Below are 20,696 nucleotides of genomic sequence, written 5' to 3'. Positions count from 1 at the left end.
CCCTTGATAGGAAGGTATGGAGGTCGAGGATTGGAGTAGTAGAGTATGTAGTCTGGAGTGTTCATAACAGTAGTATTGGCGCAATCTCGCTTTCTATTAGTAGTTGTTTTTTATGCGTAACCGTTGTTTTCTTTCATTGTTGATCACCTTACTGTTTTGTTATTTTTATTCTGCTTTTATATGACTTTTTGGTACTGTCCCTTCTTGTCTATATTTTTATTAATGTGGTGTTTATGCTTTCGTGAGTCGAGGGTCTATTGGGAACAGCTTCTCTATCCTCACAAGGTAGGGGTAAAGTCTGCGTATACACTACCTTCTTCATACCCCACGGTATGAGATAATACTGGGCATGTTGTTGTTGGTTATGAAGGTAATAAAACATTAAGATCAGACATTTAGTTATGACAAAATATAAAATCAATTTATGTAATTATTAAAAGTTTAATTATATGGTTTGGTCAATTTGAACTGACTTGTAGTTTATATGTATCTTTCTAACATCTTTTTTTTGGAAAACCAAAAAGACAGGATTTGCTTGTCAAAATAACAAGTTTCTGATAAGTCAAGTTCCTTGATCGCTTGCTCACGTGATTTTACTAAACGTTCAAAGTAATTATGGTTTGAGATGTTTAAGAGTATCCGTTGAACTGCAATGAATGAATAATATTAACAACAATAGTTATGGTTGGAGATGAGAAAAGAGTATCGGCCGAACACAATGAATGAATAAGACATTGACAACAAAGGGAATTATAATTTTTATTGATAGCTGATCGAGTTCTAACTAGAATGATGTAAATTACTCGCCCAAGAAAAATAGAATGGATAAGGTCAAGACGGGTGCATCAGCTCCTCCTCAGTACGACGAAGTGTGGGTTCCAAACAGGTTGCACCAACCAAAGCTTTGGCTCTAAAAGTGAGAGTTGGCATCAATACCTTTGACCGCGTTGGCATGCGTTTGGTTCTACTCGAATAGAAATACTTGAAAATTAAGATGTTAATTTTGACTTTATAGTATATGAGTCATGATGAATTTTTTTTATCAAAGTTAAAGAGATAGCTTAATGAATTTAAATTGTTGAAATTAATTTATGAAATATTTTATAAGTAGCTTTTATCAGTGGAATTGAGTTAAAAGATAATTTATCAAAAAAGTTGTTTAAAACTAGATGAATTGAGCGACATTAGTCTCATTAAAAGAAAATAACAAATACCCCCTACCAAGTTGTCGAACAAAAGGTGGGGTATTTGTGCAGTAAAATTGGAAGATGGGAGCGGGTAGCAAGGCAGGGAATCTGATATTTAAGGCCGCGGCGGCGGGGTTGGGCGTCGCCACCATTTATCTCACTGCAACATTCTCCGTTAACGTCTACAGGGGTCTCTCTTGGCATAATGCCCAAAAGGTACTTCACCACAACCCCCTTACCTTACACCCCTTTGATATGTTTGCAATTATCTAAACCCTAATTATGTGATGATGCCCTTTACCTCTCAATATCTTTCCATTTTTAGATATATCTTTCCATTTTTAGAAGCTTCCGTCATGCTTATTTCGTTTGTTTCATTTATCCTCTTATTGTGTATGTTACATGGACTATTCATTTGCATTAACTTACCCGTGTAGAGCGTGTGTGATATGGGTGTAGACGTGCAGTACTTGGTTAGGCAGAGGTGGATTCAGGATTTTTATGGATTCTACTTTGAGATTTTACCTCAACTCCCATTTGATTTATTAGGTTTGAATCAATTATTTGTACTTATTTTGTGGATTTTCAACACATATATAGGGTCCTATCCAAAGCTATTGGATTCGGATGAACTCATAACTTACCTCTACACCCCCCCTGTAGTTGGGTTGTTCTAAATACACTTAAAATTAGTGAAGAATTAGACTTATGTGTGGGAGGCTTACTATACCTGAATACATGACCTTACTTATCAACAACAAATTTTTTTTTGCCCAAATACATACCCTTAAAATGAGCCAGTTTAACATAGCCCATAATACTTTTTTCATGAAGACATCTCCTAGTACAAATTTAAAAGACAGACCATAATTTTCTTTCTCTACTGGGTTACAATTAACCCATTAACTCTGGATTGTTGAGCTCCAGATTTCTATTTCTTTTAGCTGGTTTTACTGTCCTCTACTTGAAACCCTAATACTCAGTGAGCCAAACGAATAGTTCGAAGTTCCAGCTGCCCCTTGGGCGTTAGAAGAGCCTGTATCTTTCCCCTAAATCCTATCCATTAAGATTTTAGCTCATCTATCTTTGTGTGATTGCATGACAAGATCTAATTGTCAATGTTTTGTTTGTGTCAACAATGGTAGTCTTATTTGTAAGCATCAGGCAATTGTGTGACTTGTATCAAAAGTTAATACCAATAAATGTCTGTCTTTGTGACGTCTTTATGTTAAACTACTGGATGTGAACTTTAAAACAATGTTTAGTTCCATAAGGGAAGTAGAAGGGTAAGGGAGAGAGAAATTCATTGGTTCATGTCCCTTTCAGTGGAATATTTATCATTTGCGCACTATTGTTTGGAATAAGTGGAAGGGAAATAAAAGAGATATATTTTCTCCATTTAGTCTTAAAGGGGGTTAAAATGCAGACTTGGACAGGTATCCAGCCCTTCACTTGTACTTCCTCTCTTGCACTGTTCTTTTCTACCCGATGATACATATTAAGTATTCCCAAATTGGCTTTCCCGAAGTGGAAAAGATTGTGATAAAAATTTGACACTGTTCTGCTGTCAGAGATCAGTGAAATTCTTTGCTGGTCTATTCCACAGTCCATCTGACAAGGTGGATGGTTATTGGTTTTCTTGGAGTTTTGCCAATTGGATATAAAGATTGTGGTTGCCAAACTATTAATTCTGCTGTCAGAGATCAGTGAAATTCTTTGCTGGTCTATTCCACAGTCCATCTGACAAGGTGGATGGTTATTGGTTTTCTTGGAGTTTTGCCAATTGGATATAAAGATTGTGGTTGCCAAACTATTAATTACTGGAGCGCAAGAACAGAAGTTCGTATGTTGGTTGTGGTGTTTCCTTTTAGTGTCAGTAGTATGAGGTTTCAGTAACTCATGTGCTTTCAATTCGTAAGCGCCAACTATGTATTCAAGTGCTGTAATTCTTTCTCTGAATTCTCATCATTCTTATTGCCTCGTCTTCTCTCTGGTGCTGAAACTTCTTTTGTTCTGTTCTTTTCAAATCTAAACTCAAACAAACAACTTTTGTGATCTAGTGAATTCCTGAAGACGTGCTTGAGCATGATCTACTGATTAAGAACATCCTTGAAGAGTTGTTGAGTCTTAAGCCTCTATAAACATTCTGCCTTTGGCCTATTGAATGCTGATACCAAATCATTTCTCCTATAGATAATCTATACTGAATACTGAATGTTATGTAGTATGTTACCATCATATGGCTCATTTATTAAATTGTTTGCTCTACTAGAAAGCTTTCTGATATATGGCCATTTTATTCCTGCAATTGCAGAAAGAGGAGAAAGAAAGGTCTGTAAGTCAGCAGGAAGAATGATGTGTTTTGTAGTCCTACACTTGGTTGTCGTGCTGCTAGCCTAGAATCCTGCCAGAAGTTTCGGAGGATATATGCATCTTGTCAAATTGTGTAATAACTTCTTTACAATTTTTCCATAGGATACTTAATGGCAGCACTTACGATCTTCTCATTCAACGAACAAATTGGATAGAGTCTCATGTTTATTCATTTTCTGTTATTTTGTTGCTGAAATTCTCCTTAACTCGAGAGTTATAGTAGCTACTAGCTAATGAGAGTTGAGATGGAGTTGGAATAGTACTTATCAATAAGATTTATGTTTCACATTGGAATTTAATGATACTAACTCACAATATTTCCTGTCTTCTGTTCCCCCACCCTCACCCACCTCCAAAAAGACGGGCGGGGGGGGGGGGGGGGGGAAGGAAGAAAAAAGCAAAGTTGTTCCTATTTACCCCTCGAGGAAATGTCTCTTACACCCACTTACAATTTGAAACTAAGAAAATGACTCTTTACCTTTATTAAAAAAAAAAACCGTCAAATCTCTTGTGCTATTTTCTTTCAAGACATTCATGTGTACAAATGAGACATCTGAGCAAGTAGCATATTAGTATTATTATTATTATTATTATTATTATTATTATTATTATTATTATTATTATTATTATTATTATTACTATTACTATTACTATTACTATTATTATTTACTATTACTATTATTATTATTACTTTTATGGCAAGAGTTTGATAAACCAGCAATATGAGGTTCTTAAAATCTACTTCTCCTTAAATTTCGCTCATTTTGGTAAAGACATTACTTCATACGAGGTAAAGGCAGCATTTTACACGACGTGGAGACATTACACCGTCTCAAATAGAAGACTTTTTTTTTAGGCAAAGACAATTACACCGTCTAAGCCACACTTTTATTTTATTTGGGGCGAAGACCATTCCGTATGAGCCGAATATTTTTATGTCCAAAGCGAAGACCAAAAAATGCAACTTTTGGTTAAAATAATTTAATTTGTATTGTAATGGGTTAAACCTAGTTAATAATAATATTTCTAGGTGTGGGTTCCGAAAGAGTGAATAATATTAAACAGATCTGGTGGTGGATGGATAACAGTGTGCATTAACTATCTCGAAAAGTATGAGCAATAATGTAGCAATAAATAACAGTAAATGACATTTAAGTAAATAAGAGAAGTGATTCACCCAATAAAGGATGGACTAGACGATTGTCCCTCCTGATAATGATGAGTGACAGATAAATCCTAGAATGTTCGAATTATTCTCGGATCTGATGGAAAAGTAAGGAATAATATGAACGAGAATTTTGATGAAAAGGTAGTGTTTGTATTTTAGTGAGAGAGAGAATCTTTTGTCAAAAATCTGTTCTTATCGAATGAATATCACATGCCCCATATCATTATTTTTTTTTCTATTTATATGAGATATTTTCCTAATACTACAAGTGTAGAGAATATCCACTAGAACATTCTCTTTAATATTCTATTTCGAAAACTAGTCATTACAGATTCGTCAACGGTGCTCGACCTCGACCATTGCTGACATCTCGACCACGAATCTCGCTGCTTCCTAGTCGACCTCGACTGATGACAACTCGAGGACTCTTCCTTTAGTGTTATCTCATCTTAAATATTCTATGGCAGATCTTGACCCATACTGTTAGTCCCTCCGCTTATTGAGGCCGGCCTCATGCGGGCTTGATGAGCGGATTCTGTTTACAATGATCGAAACGAATGGACGAACTAACCGGGTCATGATGATTGGGACGACTTGGCAGCGTGGCCCTTTGTGAACTGCAATATTTGTGCGGTCCATGAATCAGGGTGACCTCATGATGTCGTGCGTCATTATGACACGTTTTTTCGATGCGTTGCTTCATTTTGCGTACGTCTTTTGATTGAATCTGCCTCTCTTATGGTGCCGGTAATGATGAATCAATTTCTTAGTTTCGACGCTTGAATTTCTATAAATAGGAGTGTGTGGGTATAATTTCAACCTTCGCGAAATCCTTGCACCAAAACTCTGTACCTTCTTCTTCCTCCTCCATTGTTGTGCATTGTTTTTAATTTCTTCCTGTTTCAACGATCTCTATTGTTTTCGATTCTCCATTGTTTGATACCTTCCTTTCTTTTGTTGAAAATATGTCTAACGTACCTTTTGGGGCCCATGAGGGAAGTGATTCGGTCCCTCTGGCGATTCTGTTTCCTCCTCCTGCGGAGAACGTTCCCACTGCCACAAAGGACGGAGGCTTCCCGGCTGTGGAAAAGATAGTTCCTCACAACCCCGATGTCAGGTCTGATTTCTCAAAATTGCCTGAAGACGAACCCGAAACATTTAAATCAACGATGAAGGAGGCCGATTTATCAGAGCTTAAAGCAAAGTACGACCTTCCTGACCACGTCAAATTGATCCCCGCCGGGTGGGATGCGGTGCAGCACCGCCGTCCTTGGTATTGTGCATTCTACGCCTACCCCTTTCATGTCGGCTACACTTTTCCTCTCCTCCAACTAGCGGAGGAATTCTGTCTCTTCTACAGTGTTTGCCCGGCTCAACTCACGCCATATGTTTACAAGCTCATAAAGATGCTCACCAAGTTCGCTGAGTTGTCGGGGTCGAGATCACACTTTGACATCTGATGCACCTATTCGCCCCCAGCTTTTATAGGGAGACGATGCTGAATCTCTGCCATTGAGGAGGAAAATACCTGGTGGTGAAGATGGACGATAAGGCTAACCGCCAGATCTGGCTCAACTTCCTCTTCTTTAGAATTGAAGGCATGGTGGCCAACGTCGACGGCTTCCCTGAAGCTTGGAATTGCACTCGTAAGCGTCTTGCTCCCTTACACGTACATATTTGGTTTACTTTGCTTAGTTGTGGATTCTGACACCTCGTCCTTTTCTAATGCAGCCAAGACCTCGCCTCCCCCTTTGGTCGAGGATATTTCTGGTTGGGTCGGCCATCTTCTCCCTCACATCGCGGGAATTCGCGAGTGGCCGGGCTTTTTCAAGAGGTTTGGGCCGGCTCCCTCTTCGACTGGTAAGTTGCTCTTGTCTTTGTTTTGTTGGATATTTATCTTATGTAGTTGTTTTGGTTAACTTTCTTATCCGCTTGTACTTCCCTTAATTTCAGCTAGGGGGTCCTCGAAGAGGTCGAGAGCTCCCGCGCCTGTGTTTTGTAAGAGGAAAGCTGCAACATCTCCGGCTCATGTCCCTTCTACGACCGCGGCTGATTCTGGTCATTCCTCGATCCCTCATGTTGATGCTTCCGCTTCAACTCCTTCTTTATCCGTGGAGACTTTGGCAGCAAAAGCTTTGGCTTCTCCCTTGTATTGTCTCATAGACGAGGAGGAGTCATTGCCAGGTGATGGGGACCTGATGTCCCGTAAGAAGAGATTGGTGAACGTGGGCGATGGGGTTGCCCGGGCCATTGACTCGGTGATAGATGACTTCACGCGTCATGAGACAACGACTATCATAATATAAGACGATGTCAGGTTGGCGTTTGAGTTGCCAAGTCGATGGAGATGGATGAGGGTGTATCTCTCCCTTCTGCAATAACGGAAACTGAAGGGCCGGCCGCTAGGACTCCTGATACTTCGCGGAAAGAGGGACCGTCGACCTCGCAGCCGGTTGAGGAGATAGGCAAAGGTGTTGCCGAATATGGCTATGAGATGGCTTCATACATTGACGTTGTAGAGCTGAGGATGATGGAGGAAGGGTTTACCCAGCTCGAGGTGAGGCTGGAGGGATCTACACGGACCATTGCGATTCCCATAGATCGTGATTTATTGAAGAATACATAGAACGTAGTCCCTGCCCTCGCCCCCCCTTGCTCCGACATGGAGGGCGAATCCATCAAAGCACTGGACGATGTTACCTTGTCGAGGAGCATAGCCGGTCTTGCTTTCAGAGTAAGTATTTCAAGGCTTCATTTTTTTGTCTGTTATGTTTAAAAAAATTTGTTTAGTGCTTTGCTTTTGTTAGCGAGGGTGTTCTTATTTTTTCTTTCCTTCTTTCTCTTCCTTCTTATGACTGTAGACAATGATCTTGGAGATTGAAATTGCCCGAAGGGAGGAAAGGCATAAGGCAATATTTGCGAGGTTGCAACATAAATATTTCAAGTACCATGGCAAGTACCAGGAGTTCCGTAGGCGGTTTGGTGAGGGCGGCAATTTGCAGACCCTTCGCGATGAAATGAAGGAGAAGGATGACGAGCTGGTGAGAGTCATCGAGAAGTGCAGTGTCCCTGAGAGGACGTTGAGAAGTAAGGAGGAAGAGCTCGAGGTCAACATAAGCGTAGAGGCCCAATGTGGTGACCTTCAGACGCAAGTGATCGAGTTGCGCAGGCAATTGGAAAAGTGTCGCATAGAGATGGAGGTCCTTCATGGCCATGTCGGCTAGAAACAGGACGAGCTTGAGAAGGCGGAGTCTTTCCGTTTGGAGTCTAGGAGAAAGTTGGTGATGTTAGAGTTGGCAAATAGGACTCTCCAGGAAGAGCGGGAGATTGACCAATCTACGGCGAAGGCCAAAGAAGATAGATTGGAGGAGAGGATCGGAGAGCTGGAAAAAGACAACTCCCTCCTCCATGACCAGGTGGCTGCCTTAGAGGATGAAAAGGCTCAATTGCTCGCGCAGCCATCAGCTTCTCGCATTTCAAATTTCCCAAATGTTCGGTGAGGTCTGTTTCGATGACAACCATTGATGATGTTCGTGTTAAAGCCCGCGAGGCTCGGGTCACCTGTGGATATGATCCTACCACGCCTGAGATTGGTGACGATGAGGGGGACGGGGGCATGGACCATCTTGAAGAGAACGTCTGGTATGATATTGCATACCCCGCGGGCGATGGTGATGATGAAAGGGGAGATCGAGATGGCCCGGGTGGTCAGGGCGATGGTGCTGAAGCCCCGATGGCGGCGACCAGTAGTTTTTCTCCTTATTTATTTATTTTGTTGTAAGCTTGTGTATTTTTGTTGGCGGCTTCACGAGCCTTTGTAAAAAATGTTTAAGTATGAATATGGAATGCCCATATTGTTTTCTTGCATCTATTTCCCTTTTTGTGGTTAGTCTTTCTATACATATGTGTTTTTTGCTTGTGTTTATTATTAAAGGAAGGTCAGACATATTTGAAATTAGTTGTGCCGAGGGCCGGTAAATGTTAGTTCGAGCGAGGTCGAATACATCCTGAGTTTAGTTATGGCTGAGGGCCGGTAGGTGTTAGTTCGAGCGAGGTCGAACATAACCTGACTTTAATTATGGCTGAGGGCCGGTAGGTGTTGGTTCGAGCGAGGTCGAACATAACCTAACTTAATTATAGACGAGGGCCGGTAGGTGTTAGCTCGAGCGAGGTCGAATATAACCTAACTTAATTATGGCCGAGGCCGGTAGGTGTTAGCTCGAGCGAGGTCGAACATAACCTAACTTAATTATGGACTAGGACCGGTAGGTGTTAGCTCGAGCGAGGTCGAACATAACGTAACTTAAATATGGCCGAGGGCCGGTATGTGTTAGCTCGAGCGAGGTCGAACATAACCTAACTTTGATAGAAATGGCTGGTAAGTGTAAAGTTTATTGCCTTGACATTGTTGCACTTGTTACATACTTGGAGAAATTTATAGACTTTGGGTGTTGGCTGGCATTCCAGTCCCAGTCCTGGTTTATCTAGTCCCTTCATTGGTCGATCTGGAGAGTAGTGAGAGGTCGGGCAATAAAATAGAAATCAGGGCCTTGCCTTTGCGTACTTCGACTTGGGGTGTTCCCTTCATCGCCTTGTTAAAAACTTCCTTGAGAAATCCTAATTGGGACAAAACTCAAGTGAGGGAAAAAAGAGTAAAAAAAGAGTATGACTTGGGGGATACTCTTTCCTTTAGAAGTTGAAGTACTTGAGGTGGATGATATTCCAGTTGTTTGGTAGTAGCTTTCCTTCCATTGTTTCTAGCTGAAATGATCCTTTATTTGCTTTTGCTGTGATTTTGTACGGACTGTCCCAATTTGTTCCCAGCTTACTTTCCTTAGGATCTTTACTTGCTTGGGTTTTAGCTTTCAGTACGTAGTCTCCGATTTTGAGCTGCCTAACCTTTGCTTTCTTGTTATAATAATGCTCTGCTTGTTGTTTTTGGGCGATCATTATTATATAAGCCATATCTCTTTGTCCGTTAGCTTCATCGAGTTCCTGTTTTCGGCCATCAACGTTACTTGTGTCGCTCTTATGGGAATACCTTAGACTAGGCTCACCAACCTCGACTGGTATTACTGCCTCGGTCCTATAGACCAGAGAGTAAGGTGTCTTTCCTGTGCTCGTTTTCGAAGTTGTTCGATAAGTCCACAATACTTCTGGTAATATTTCCGGCCACAGTCCCTTAGCGTCTTCAAGCTTTTTGTCCATGATGTACAGTATCGATTTGTTGGAGGACTCCGCTTGCCCGTTGCCTGCGGGGTGGTATGGCATCGAGAATATCCTTTTGATTTTCCATTTCTCAAAGAACTCAGCGGTTTTCTTTCCCGTGAATTGGGTCCGTTGTCGCATCTGATCTCATTGGGGAGGCCGAACCGGCATATGATTTTCCTCTATATAAAGGTGATTACTTCATGTTCCCGTATTTGGGTGAATGCTCCTGCTTCCACCCATTTAGAGAAGTAGTCAGTTAAAACCAAAAGGAATGGCCAAGGTAAGGTGACCGAGTAGAGGTGATTGCCCGCTTGGTGAATCATTGGGGCATACTTTTGGCATTTCTCGCATTTTTTTATGAAGTCCACGACCTCCTTTTTAATGGTGGGCCAGTAGTATCCTACCGTATGAAGCATCTGACCAGAGCTCACCGGAATGAGCTCCACAATGGCCCTCGTGGACCACTTCAAGGACAGTCGAGTTTGGTTTGGGCCCAAGCATTTTGCCAGAGGGCCGCCATAAGTTCTCTTATACAGGTTGTTGTGGATGATACTGTATATTGCCGCTTGCATTCTCAATTTTTTGGCATCTTTATTATCATATGGGAGTATGACGTCCTGCAAGTATGTAATAATACGATCGCGCCAGTCCCAAGTTAAGTTTATGGTTCTTACCTCGACTTGGTCTAGCGACGAGTTAAGGAGGTGGACCACACTTTTGTCTCCGGTTGTAATGTTTTTGGTGGATGCGGCTAGCTTAGAGAGGCCGTCTCCCTCAGCGTTCTGTGCTCATGGAATTTGGTCGAGTTGACATTCATCAAACTCGGGCAGTAGCTTGCAAATTTTGGTTTGATACTTTTGCAATCGTTGTTCCTTGATTTGGAAAGTCCCTGGGACTTGGTTGACTACGAGTTGGGAATCACATCATAGTTTTATCCGTTTCGCTCCATACTTGAGTGCTAGCCTCAAACCTGCAATTGCGGCCTCATACTCGGCCTCATTGTTAGTCATATCCGGGCACCTTATGGACTGGTGAATTACTTTGCCGGTCGGGACTTCGAGTACGAGTCCCAATTCGGACCTTGACGCATTGGACGCGCCATCGGTGTACAAGACCCAGAGGTCTTGTGTTTTGGGGGAAGTGTGGGCGGCTTCTCTTTCAACTTCGAGCATTACTTTTGCGCTAAAGTCGGCAACGAAGTCAGCAAGCACTTATGACTTTATAGATGTTTACGGCTGGTACGTGATATCGTGCTCGCTTAGTTCGATGGCCCATTTGGCCAGCCTTACCGATAGATCGAGTTTATGCAAAATGCTTCTTAGGGGAAAATTTGTGAAGACCGAGATGGGGTGGCATTGGAAATACAATCTAAGCTTTTGTGAAGCTACGACTAAGGCCAGAGCCAGTTTTTCGCGGTGAAGGTACCTCGTCTCGGCGTCGACTAATGTTTTGCTAATATAATAGATGGGGGATTGCGTACCTTTATTTTCTCGAATGAGGATTGCGCTCACAGCTACCTGATGGAGCCATTTTTCACCGTGACTACATTGGTGACCCACTGGGGGTAGTTTGACTCCCTGATGGAGCCATTTTCCAACAGTTTTTCCACCGCTTCACGTAACGCGTCATTAATTGCAAAATTATACTTATGTCTGACCTGTCTTACTGGGGGTGAAATGGGTCGACGTTCGGTTTGTGCGTGGCGATTTCCTTTAGGATACCTAGCATATCTGCATGGCTAAAAGCAAGCAAATCTGCGTTAGTTTTTAAGAATTGACTGAATTTACTTGGGTCATGTAGCTTGCAAGCGATATATGCCTTTTTGTTGTGGCCGTTGGAGTCTAATTGAATGGGGTTGAGGTCTTCTATGGTCGACCCTGCGGCTTTGACTATGTCGGGATCTCGGATACCTTCTATGACCTTGTCATGTCCCGACCTCGACCCTGTTTATTGCAATGCTTCTTTTTCTTTGTCCTTCCTTTGGTGGGAGGTTGTGCTGTCTAAAGCAATGCGGTAGCATTCCCGGGATGTATGTTGGTCTCTCGTATGCTGAATATCCCCTATAGAGTTAGAAATTTGATGACTTGGTATAAGCTGGAGGGGACGAACTTCGTGGGGTGTATCCACGGTTGACCTACTATGGCGTTTTATGCAGTGTCTTGGTTCATGATGTGGAATGTTGTTTCTAGAGTTACGCCGACGGCTAAAATAGGGAGAGTAATTTCTCCGGATGTCTGTTCCACTGCATTGTTAAAACTAGTTAGTGTGATAAAGCGCGACACTATCCTATCCTCGAGCTTCATTTGGGTACGTACTCGGGGATGGATGATGCATGCGCCACTTTCATCAGCAATTATAATACGTTTAACATCAGTATCCAAAATTCGCAGAGTAATGAGGAGCGCGTCATGATGAGGGAAGACCAAATTGTCAGCATCTGACTTGTCGAAGATGATACATTTTTCGAGCTCGTCGTACCGTTCGCGGGTGATGGATCGCTTAAGTTTGTGTGTAGTGGTGAACTTCACGCTGTTGATAGAGACGTCGTCTCCGATGATCATGTTGATGGTACGGGCTAGTGATCGTGGTTTAGGTGGCCCTTGATGTTCGCGCTCTCTGGTGAAGTAGGTTCTTCCCTTGTCGCTTAGCAGCTCTTAAAGATGTCCTTGGCGTAGCATATTCATGACTACCTCAGGGCGATGCAGTCTTCCATTTTGTTCTCTCGCTCTTGGTGGAACTCACAGAGGGCATCTGACTTTCTGGTATTAGGGTCTGATCTCATCTTCGGCGTCCACTTCACTTTTGGTCCGAGCTTCTCCAAGGCGTAGACTATCTCTGTGGGCAACACATAAAGATTGTGAGTAGAAAGTAAGGGTACATAGCTCGTTCGTTTCGATGAGTTACCATCCTGGGTCTGGATGGACCTTCTTCGTAGCGAAGAGAGGAGGCGGTCGCCATCTTGATGTATGGTTGGTGTTGTTCCCTGTTAGGCTCTGGGATCGGGTGATCTCTTCTGGAGTTGTCTCTGTGATCTTTTCGTGAATCCGCTTGTACTGAGGTTAACCGGTGGGTCAGCCCATTGAGGTCATACTCATATGCACGGACCTCAGCGCAATAAACATTGTGGATCTCATCCCAAGTGGTTGGGGGATACTTCATTAACCGGCTTAATAGTTTCCTTGTTGCTCTTGAGCCATTCCTGCTCAACCCATTCTGAAAGGCTGCAACTGCTATCCCTTCAAACACGTTTGGCAAAGTCATCCTTACTCTGTTGAACCGGGCGAGGAAGTCCCTTAATTCCTCTCCTAGAGATTGCTTGATGGCAAATATGTCGTTCACTCTAGCATCGACCTTTTTTGCTCCAGCGTGGGCCATTACGAACTTGTCGGCCATTTCGTCAAAAGTTCCGATGGATTGTGCTGGTCGCTGCGAATACCATGTTAATGCTCATCTAGTGAGGGTTTCTCCAAACATTTTCAGCAAAATGGAAGACACATGTTCCTTGGCGAGGTTGTTGCCTTTTACGGCGGTGACGTAATGAGTCACATGATCTTCGGGGTCGATTGTGCCATCATATATCTTGAGGTAGGGTGACATTTTAAAAGTTTTTGGTATAGCATGTAGGGCTGCATCATCACTGTATGACTGTTCGACGAACCAGCTAACGTCTCTCTTTGGCAACAGTTTAGGGGCGCTCGGTATTTTATCGACCCTTTCTTGGTGTTCTTTCACTTGATCTCGGAGTACCTTGTTCTCATTATCCATTTCCTCCATCCTTTTCAAAATGGCTGCGAGGGCGTTGTCACCTGCACTATTAACGGCATTGTGAATAATACCATCGTTGGAGGAGGAGGGAGTTGGTTGTACTGTTCGTCTGCTGGTTGCATAGTTCAAGTCCTTGCGTTTTCTGTAGCCGTGTCCCGGGCGGGCTTGTTGAGGATGTTAGTTAGCGTGTCAGTTAGCCATGATTCGAGGAGATTTTTTTATAGCTGGGGGCATATCCTCCCCCACAGATGTGGAGGCTCCCATACCAAGAGATTTTGTGATGCTGCAGTGAGGAGGCGGTGACCCATTTCGTCTAGGGGAGGCATTGGGCATTGCGTGTTCGTCTGCCATTTCACAACTTCCGTTGATGATGTTCATAAGGTTAGTTGGGAGGTCACTTATTATTCTCGTCTTTTCTTCTCGGTTACCTGCTATGTTGGGATTTTGTACGTACAAAGAAAGGAGATCTCGTTTTTGCTTCTTTTTTTTTTTTTACGTTACTGACCCGTGTTGGCTGTAGATCTAGAAGAAACTAAAAGCTAAACTAAGAAATCCCCATAGACGGCGCCAGATTATTTGACCAAAAAATATAACTTTTGGTTAAAATAATTTAATTTGCATGGTAATGGGTTAAACCTAGTTAATAATAATATTTCTAGATGTGGGTTCCGAAAGAGTGAATAATGTTAAACAGATCTGGTGGTAAATGGATAAAACTGTGCATTAACTATCTCGAAAAGTATGAGCAATAATATTGCAATAAATAACAGTAAATATCATTTAAGTAAATATGAGAAGTGATTCACCCAATAAAGGATGAATTAGACGAGTGTCCCTCCTGACAATGATGAGTGACAGACAAATTCTAGAATGTTCAAATTATTCTTGGATATGATGGAAAAGCAAGGAATAATATGAACAAGAATCTTGATGAAAAGGTAGTGTTTGTATCTTAGTGCGAGAGAGAGAATCTTTTGTCAAAAATCTGATCTTATCGAATGAATGTCACATGCCCCACATCATTGTCTCTTTTCTATTTATATGAGATATTTTCCTAATAAACCCTAATAGTACAAGTGTAGAGAATATCCACTAGAATATTCTCTTTAATATCCTATTTCGAAAACTTGTCGTTACAGCTTCGTTAACGGTGCTCGACCTCGACCATTGCTGGTATCTCAACCATGAATCTCGCTGCTTCCTAGTTGACCTCGACCGATGATGACTCTAAGACTCTTCCTTTAGTGTTATCTCATCTTAAATATTCTAGGGCAAATTTTGAGACATACATCTGGGGCGAAGACCATTACTCCATATGAGCAGATGATTTTTATGTGTAAAGCGAAGGCCCTTACACCGCCTGAGCTAAAGACTTCATTTTATTTGAAGATTTGACTATACTTTATCTAAGGCGAAGGCCATTACACCGTCTGAGCCAAATATTTTATTTATATGAAGCAAAGACCCTTACACCGTCTATGCTAAATACTTTATTTTGTTTGAAGTAAAGACTATTACACCGTCTAAGCTAAAGACTTCATTTTTTCTAAAGCGGAGATCATTAAACCGTCTAAGCCGAACACTTTATTTTGTTTGTGAAGATTTGTCTTCACTTTATCTGATGCATAGACAATTATACCGTCTAAGTCAAAGATTTTACTTTTTCATGCTTAGTAGGATTAGTCTTGAGTGGACATATTATATTATGGATTTAAGACCATGAATATTACCTTTCTAAGCTAAGTACTAATGAACACTTGTCTCTCTTTTTCTAAATATGTTTTACTTCAAAGACTCTAGGCTTCCTTCCTCCGATTCACAATACCTTATTATTTTGGCCCATAAAGAGAGCAAGGTGGAGACGAGGTTATTAGTTGATAGGCCATTAGTAGGCCAATATGCTGAAGCTTCGTGGATTCCTTTGAGGGATCCACATTATTTGGAAGACTGGACATTTGAATATAACAATCGTCCTCCCAAGACATGGATACTTTGCACCCCTAATCATCATGCTTGGAATATTGCGAGTACCTTACCATGCCTTGGGCTGTGAATCATCAACAAGAAAACTTATTGGGGTGATGATTTACCTTTTGGCGGAGAATTTCATTAAGTTCGTGGCTACTAAGAATGGGAAGAAGATGTCTTAAGTAGGTGTTGTTTAACCCTGGAGGGTGCAAGAATTTATGATGTTGTATATGCTTCACTCTTCACATATGACCGTAATACAAATATCATGCAAGTTTTCTGTGAGGCATGGTTCCCTATTACAAATACATTGCTTACCTCTACCGGAGTACTATCTATATCGCTTTGGGATTTATGCAAGATCGACAGTCTGCCTATAACGGGATCTCCTTATGAGGAAGTTGTGCCAAATATTGAAGAACTTATAGGCACATATGACAAGGGGAGAAGGTTTCTTTCATGGACTTGTGAGCATTTGTTTGATGCCTTCCATCGGCTCCGAGAGGGAAGTAGGACCGACCAAAAGGTTTATATGAAAAAATGGGTAGAGTTCTAATGCAGAAAGATAATGAATTACACTCAACATCCATTAAGGAAAGAAAAGAAGTCTGCTCATTTGAAATCAAAGCACAATCCTACCGGGGTCATAGAGGAAGAAACTAATTGGTTGACTGTTGAAGAAGCCATATTCCATAAGCTAGGGGTCATGGGTGACAAGAAAGATGAGACATAGTTGGTTGCTTTTCTATCTTGTTGGTTATGTATTTTTGTGCTCCTTTCAAAAGAAAGCGACTTCATTCGTCCTGGGACGTTTAAGACGCATATCATCTTACTTGTAAATGAAGAGTCAGCCTTGCAATCCCGGTCTTAGATAGCATATATAAGGGTTTAAATGCGATTTCAAAGTGCTTGTTGCTTGATCATGCCCAAGATTACTTTGCATCCTATTATGTGTATGGTTGGATAGCCCATTACTTTAAGACTCATTTCCCGTATGCAAAGGGGCCAGTTGTTCCTCTTATGGCCACATGTTATGGTGAAGGTGCTGATAGATATTTTGGGAAAGAGGAAGCAAGGAAGCGTATCCATAATGAAGATAATATCATTTGGACATTGACAATGCCCCTTGGATCTAATTCGTACCATTACTATGACGACGGTAAGGCAGACGAGTTCGAGTTAGATTTTTTTATGAATATTCACTCGAATTATCTTCCTTTGAAGGACAGAGTCAACTTTATTATTAAACCTTATAGACCCATCGATTTAGCCGCCAATTTGATTTTTATCAAGATACCCTTGGTCGCTTGGAGCGAGATTTTTGTGAGGTCTCATTAGAAGAAAGGTTAAGACTTGCACGAATTTCTGTGCTGACTAGACTAAGTCAAGGGAATTATTTCCTCCTTTTGGGTCCAACATGAGGAAGTTTACATCGTCTAACTATAGATCTTGGTGGGCAAGGGCGCATGTAAGCTTTCTTGAAGACCATTCTTTATGAATACTATTGAGCCAATCACAAATACTCTTCAAGACTGCAATAAGATGTCCTAGTGATTGATAAACTTCCTTCTTTAAAGTCTAAGGTAGCTGAGACACGTGCAGGCAATGGACCTCAGCTACACAAAGAAGTTCAAAGAGAAGAGATCCATGCTCCAGTTGACAAAAGTCTTATTCTGTTGGATGTAGTTGTTGATGCCTCTAAGAAGTGACTATCCCAAGAGGAGAGCAATAGCAATAAAGGAGATCAATGTTGAAAAAGAAAAAGCCTAACCCAGAAAGAGTTGTAGAGGTCCAAAGCATTGATAGTCCTTCAAGAACACTAACAGCTTGTAACGAGAAGGTAAAAAAAAACTTAAACTTTTCATTTTTGAACCACGACCAAATGAATTTGCTAAAGTGTTCTTACACTTTTTTGCATCCAAATAAAATTGGAGCATTGCAATAAGGAAGGCCACAAGATAGTAGTGAGTCTATAGGAGTACCGGACCCGCAGAAATCATCTTCCACACCTAAGGCAGATCAAGAGGAAACTTCTATTTCTCGTAATGGAATTAGGGCAAAGTTGGGCTCTGATTTGTGCGAACAACCTAGTTGCAACGTCCGTTTTTGATGGAAAGAAGGTTGTCTTGGATAATCGAAAAGAGTTTATCTTGAAGCTTTGGACTTCGATTCAACGTAAGCTGAAAGGTAGTGGTGCAGACAAGGTCTCTGAGCTTGAAGAGAATACTAAAGTGATCTTTGAGGCGATGGATGGGGATGATGTGGATATTTTTTCTTTGAGAAAATTACTGGAGTACCTTGTTGAGCTTGTTGATTCATATGACAAGACACGATCTACTTTATCTGAGAAGGTTGAGGAGACTACAATATCAGAAGTTGAGGTACACCTTACAAATACCATGATTGAAGAAAAAGAGAAGGTTAGAGAAGTGTCATCTATCCGTCAGTCCCAAGTTACAATGAAAAAGAAGATAAAGAAGCTCCGTGAAAAAAGAGAAAAACCTAAAAGGCCTTCTAGAAGTTGCTGAGAAAGAAGTTAAAGAAGCCAAATTAGGAGCCTCAACTGCTAGAAAGGAGTATGACGCATGCTGCAATGTTGCCTTGTTGGCTACTGATGACTTGGCCGATTTGGAGAAGTAGTAGAAGAAGAAATACTTGGAAGCTATGCTCAAGGATTTGGCCAACTACAAGTTGTGTTTAGGTTAGGCTATGAACATTGTTTTATTTTTTTCCATTTCTTCTTGCATTTGATTGTTTAGTATATGTTCTCATCAACAATAAAACTTATTTTATTTCATTTAATATTACACATTCTCATTAATGTTACCTATTGTTCTTGCTTTCTTTTTAATTTATGTTCTTCAACGATCAAGACTTGATAGTTTATCTACGTGTTCTAAAGAAAAACCTCACTTTTCTCTTTATTAAAGTGATTGAACTTAGAATAAAAACTCTAAGCTTCCTTACGTACCTCGGTGAAGAGGATCATGTCATTACGCAATTCATAACAAGTGAGCTTTTTTTAATACTTTATGGATTTGAAGTCTTGGCGTACTTGAAGACTGCAACTTAAAGACCTATCGGGCTTGAATAATTCAAATTGATGATGTAACCGACTTGACAGAATCAACTTGACTTAGAATTGGAGACTTCAACTTGAAGATTTAGCCTCTTACTAAAAGACTACAATTATTCCCTCAGAGACCTCTATTTGACATGGAGGGCTTGCCCCCATCGAGCAATCAATATCTGTTAAGACAGAGAGTTCAACGAAAGAATACATGTACACCTAATTTTCAAGTGTCGATCAAAGGAAGTATATTCCGTCAAACTTCATTTGAATATAACCTTGGGTAGTATGTATTTTTGAACTCATATGAATGAACTTAGAATAAAACTTTAAACTGCCTACGTGCATCGGTGAAAAGGATCAAGTCATACCGTAGCTCCAAATGGGTGAGATCTTTTTTTGATGTCCTAACTTTTGCCTAGGCTACCTCTTTTCAGATATTTAACCTAGCAGACTTTTTTTTTGGGTCGTACACAGTTTATACTCTCGCGGACCAGGAGTAACATGCAGTTTATGCTCGTGCATTGAGGAGCATATTTGTTTTCTTCAAGGATAGTATCGCTTCATGAATTTCCCATTGATGGGGCCAATCCGCAAACCTTTTGAGTCAACTATTTTGTAAGCACAACTTAAGTATACCTCTCGTACAACATATGGTCCATTCCACTTAACAGAGAATTGTTCTCCATATTGACGAGAGGTAATAGTAGGCCTTTTTACCACAAAAACTTGGTCACCCACTTGGAAAGATCTAAGGTGCACCCTTTTGTTAAAAGATCGAGACAAGCGAGTTTGATCACATTCAAGGCTTTGTTGAGATTCTAGCCTCTTTTCATCAAGAGATTCCAATTCTTCAAGGCATAAGCGAGCATTTTCTTCATCAATGAGTTCTTCTTGAATGACAAGCCGCAACGATGGAATTTGATGCTCAAGTGGAAGGACTGCTTCAACTCCATAAGCAAGTGAATAAAGGGTCGCTTGCGTTGATGTCCGATATGTTGTCCTATATGCCCAAAGAGCTTCTTTCATTCTCTCATGTCAATCTCTCTTAAACTTAGAGACAACCTTTTTCAATAAGTTGCAGAGCGTCTTGTTAAATGCTTCAGCAAGTCCATTGGTAGCAGCATAATACGTGGAAGAATTGTATTGTTTGAAGCCAAAAAGATCACATATTTTATTTATAAACTTGTTATCAAATGTCTTACCATTGTACGTCAATATATATCGATGAATGCCAAAACGATAGATTATATTGACTCAGATGAAGTTAGCCACATTTTCCTTCTTTACTTCCTTAAGATAAACAACTTCAACCTACTTCGAGAAGTAATCAGTTGCAGCCAAAATGCATAAATGTCCACCAGAAGACTTTGGCATTGGACCAACAATATCCAAACCCCAAGCATCGAATGGCCAAGAGGCAATAGTTGGGTGCAATACTTCAGGTTGTTGATGTATGAAGTTAGCATGAAATTGGCAAGCTTTACACCTTCGAGCGTCATCTAAACAATCTTTCACCATGGTTGTCCAATAATACCATATTATTTTTATATGAAAATGAAGTTTTGCCCCAGATTGATGCACTTCACATACTCTAGAATGTACTTCTTGTAGGGCTTGAAAGGATTCATCATCCCCCAAACAATGTAAGGGCACTCCATCAAATGATCGTCTGTAGAGTGTATCTTTATAATAAAGAAAGCGAGGGCCTCTCCTTCGGATTTCTGTCTTCCTTTGGGTATTTTCTGGAAATATACCATAACAAAGATAATCGATTAATGGTTGTCGCCAAACTTCAATTTCAACCTCGAGAACGGCAGCAAGATGCTCAACTTTGCTTTCTTCTTCTTCATAGTCATTTGGTGGAGAAACTACCAATCTTTGGAAAAAAATATTTTTTGTTTGATCAGGTAAAGATAATGTAGAAGCTAAGGCTGCTAATGCATCAGCTCTC

At 41.0% G+C, this 20,696-nt stretch overlaps 2 protein-coding genes and 1 long non-coding RNA gene across 3 annotated transcripts; 1 reads left to right on the top strand and 2 right to left on the bottom strand.

Moving 5' to 3' along the window:
- Positions 1–662: 662 nt before the first annotated feature.
- Positions 663–3,859, top strand: LOC104105441 (uncharacterized). The gene is made up of 2 exons (XR_688357.4): positions 663–1,403; positions 3,502–3,859. It is a non-coding gene; the product is annotated as an uncharacterized lncRNA (long non-coding RNA).
- Positions 3,860–9,417: 5,558 nt separating this feature from the next.
- On the bottom strand, positions 9,418–9,936 carry LOC138894225 (uncharacterized). The gene has a single exon (XM_070178908.1). It carries the CDS (start codon positions 9,934–9,936, stop codon positions 9,418–9,420), a length of 519 nt encoding a protein of 172 aa, XP_070035009.1.
- Positions 9,937–19,288: 9,352 nt separating this feature from the next.
- LOC138894224 (uncharacterized) lies at positions 19,289–19,771 on the bottom strand. Its single transcript, XM_070178907.1, has one exon. It carries the CDS (start codon positions 19,769–19,771, stop codon positions 19,289–19,291), a length of 483 nt encoding a protein of 160 aa, XP_070035008.1.
- Between the last annotated feature and the right edge of the window lie 925 nt (positions 19,772–20,696).

Source organism: Nicotiana tomentosiformis, chromosome 6, assembly GCF_000390325.3.
Source record: "Nicotiana tomentosiformis chromosome 6, ASM39032v3, whole genome shotgun sequence".
Lineage (NCBI taxonomy): Eukaryota > Viridiplantae > Streptophyta > Magnoliopsida > Solanales > Solanaceae > Nicotiana > Nicotiana tomentosiformis.
This window is presented reverse-complemented; position numbering and strand designations above follow the sequence as displayed.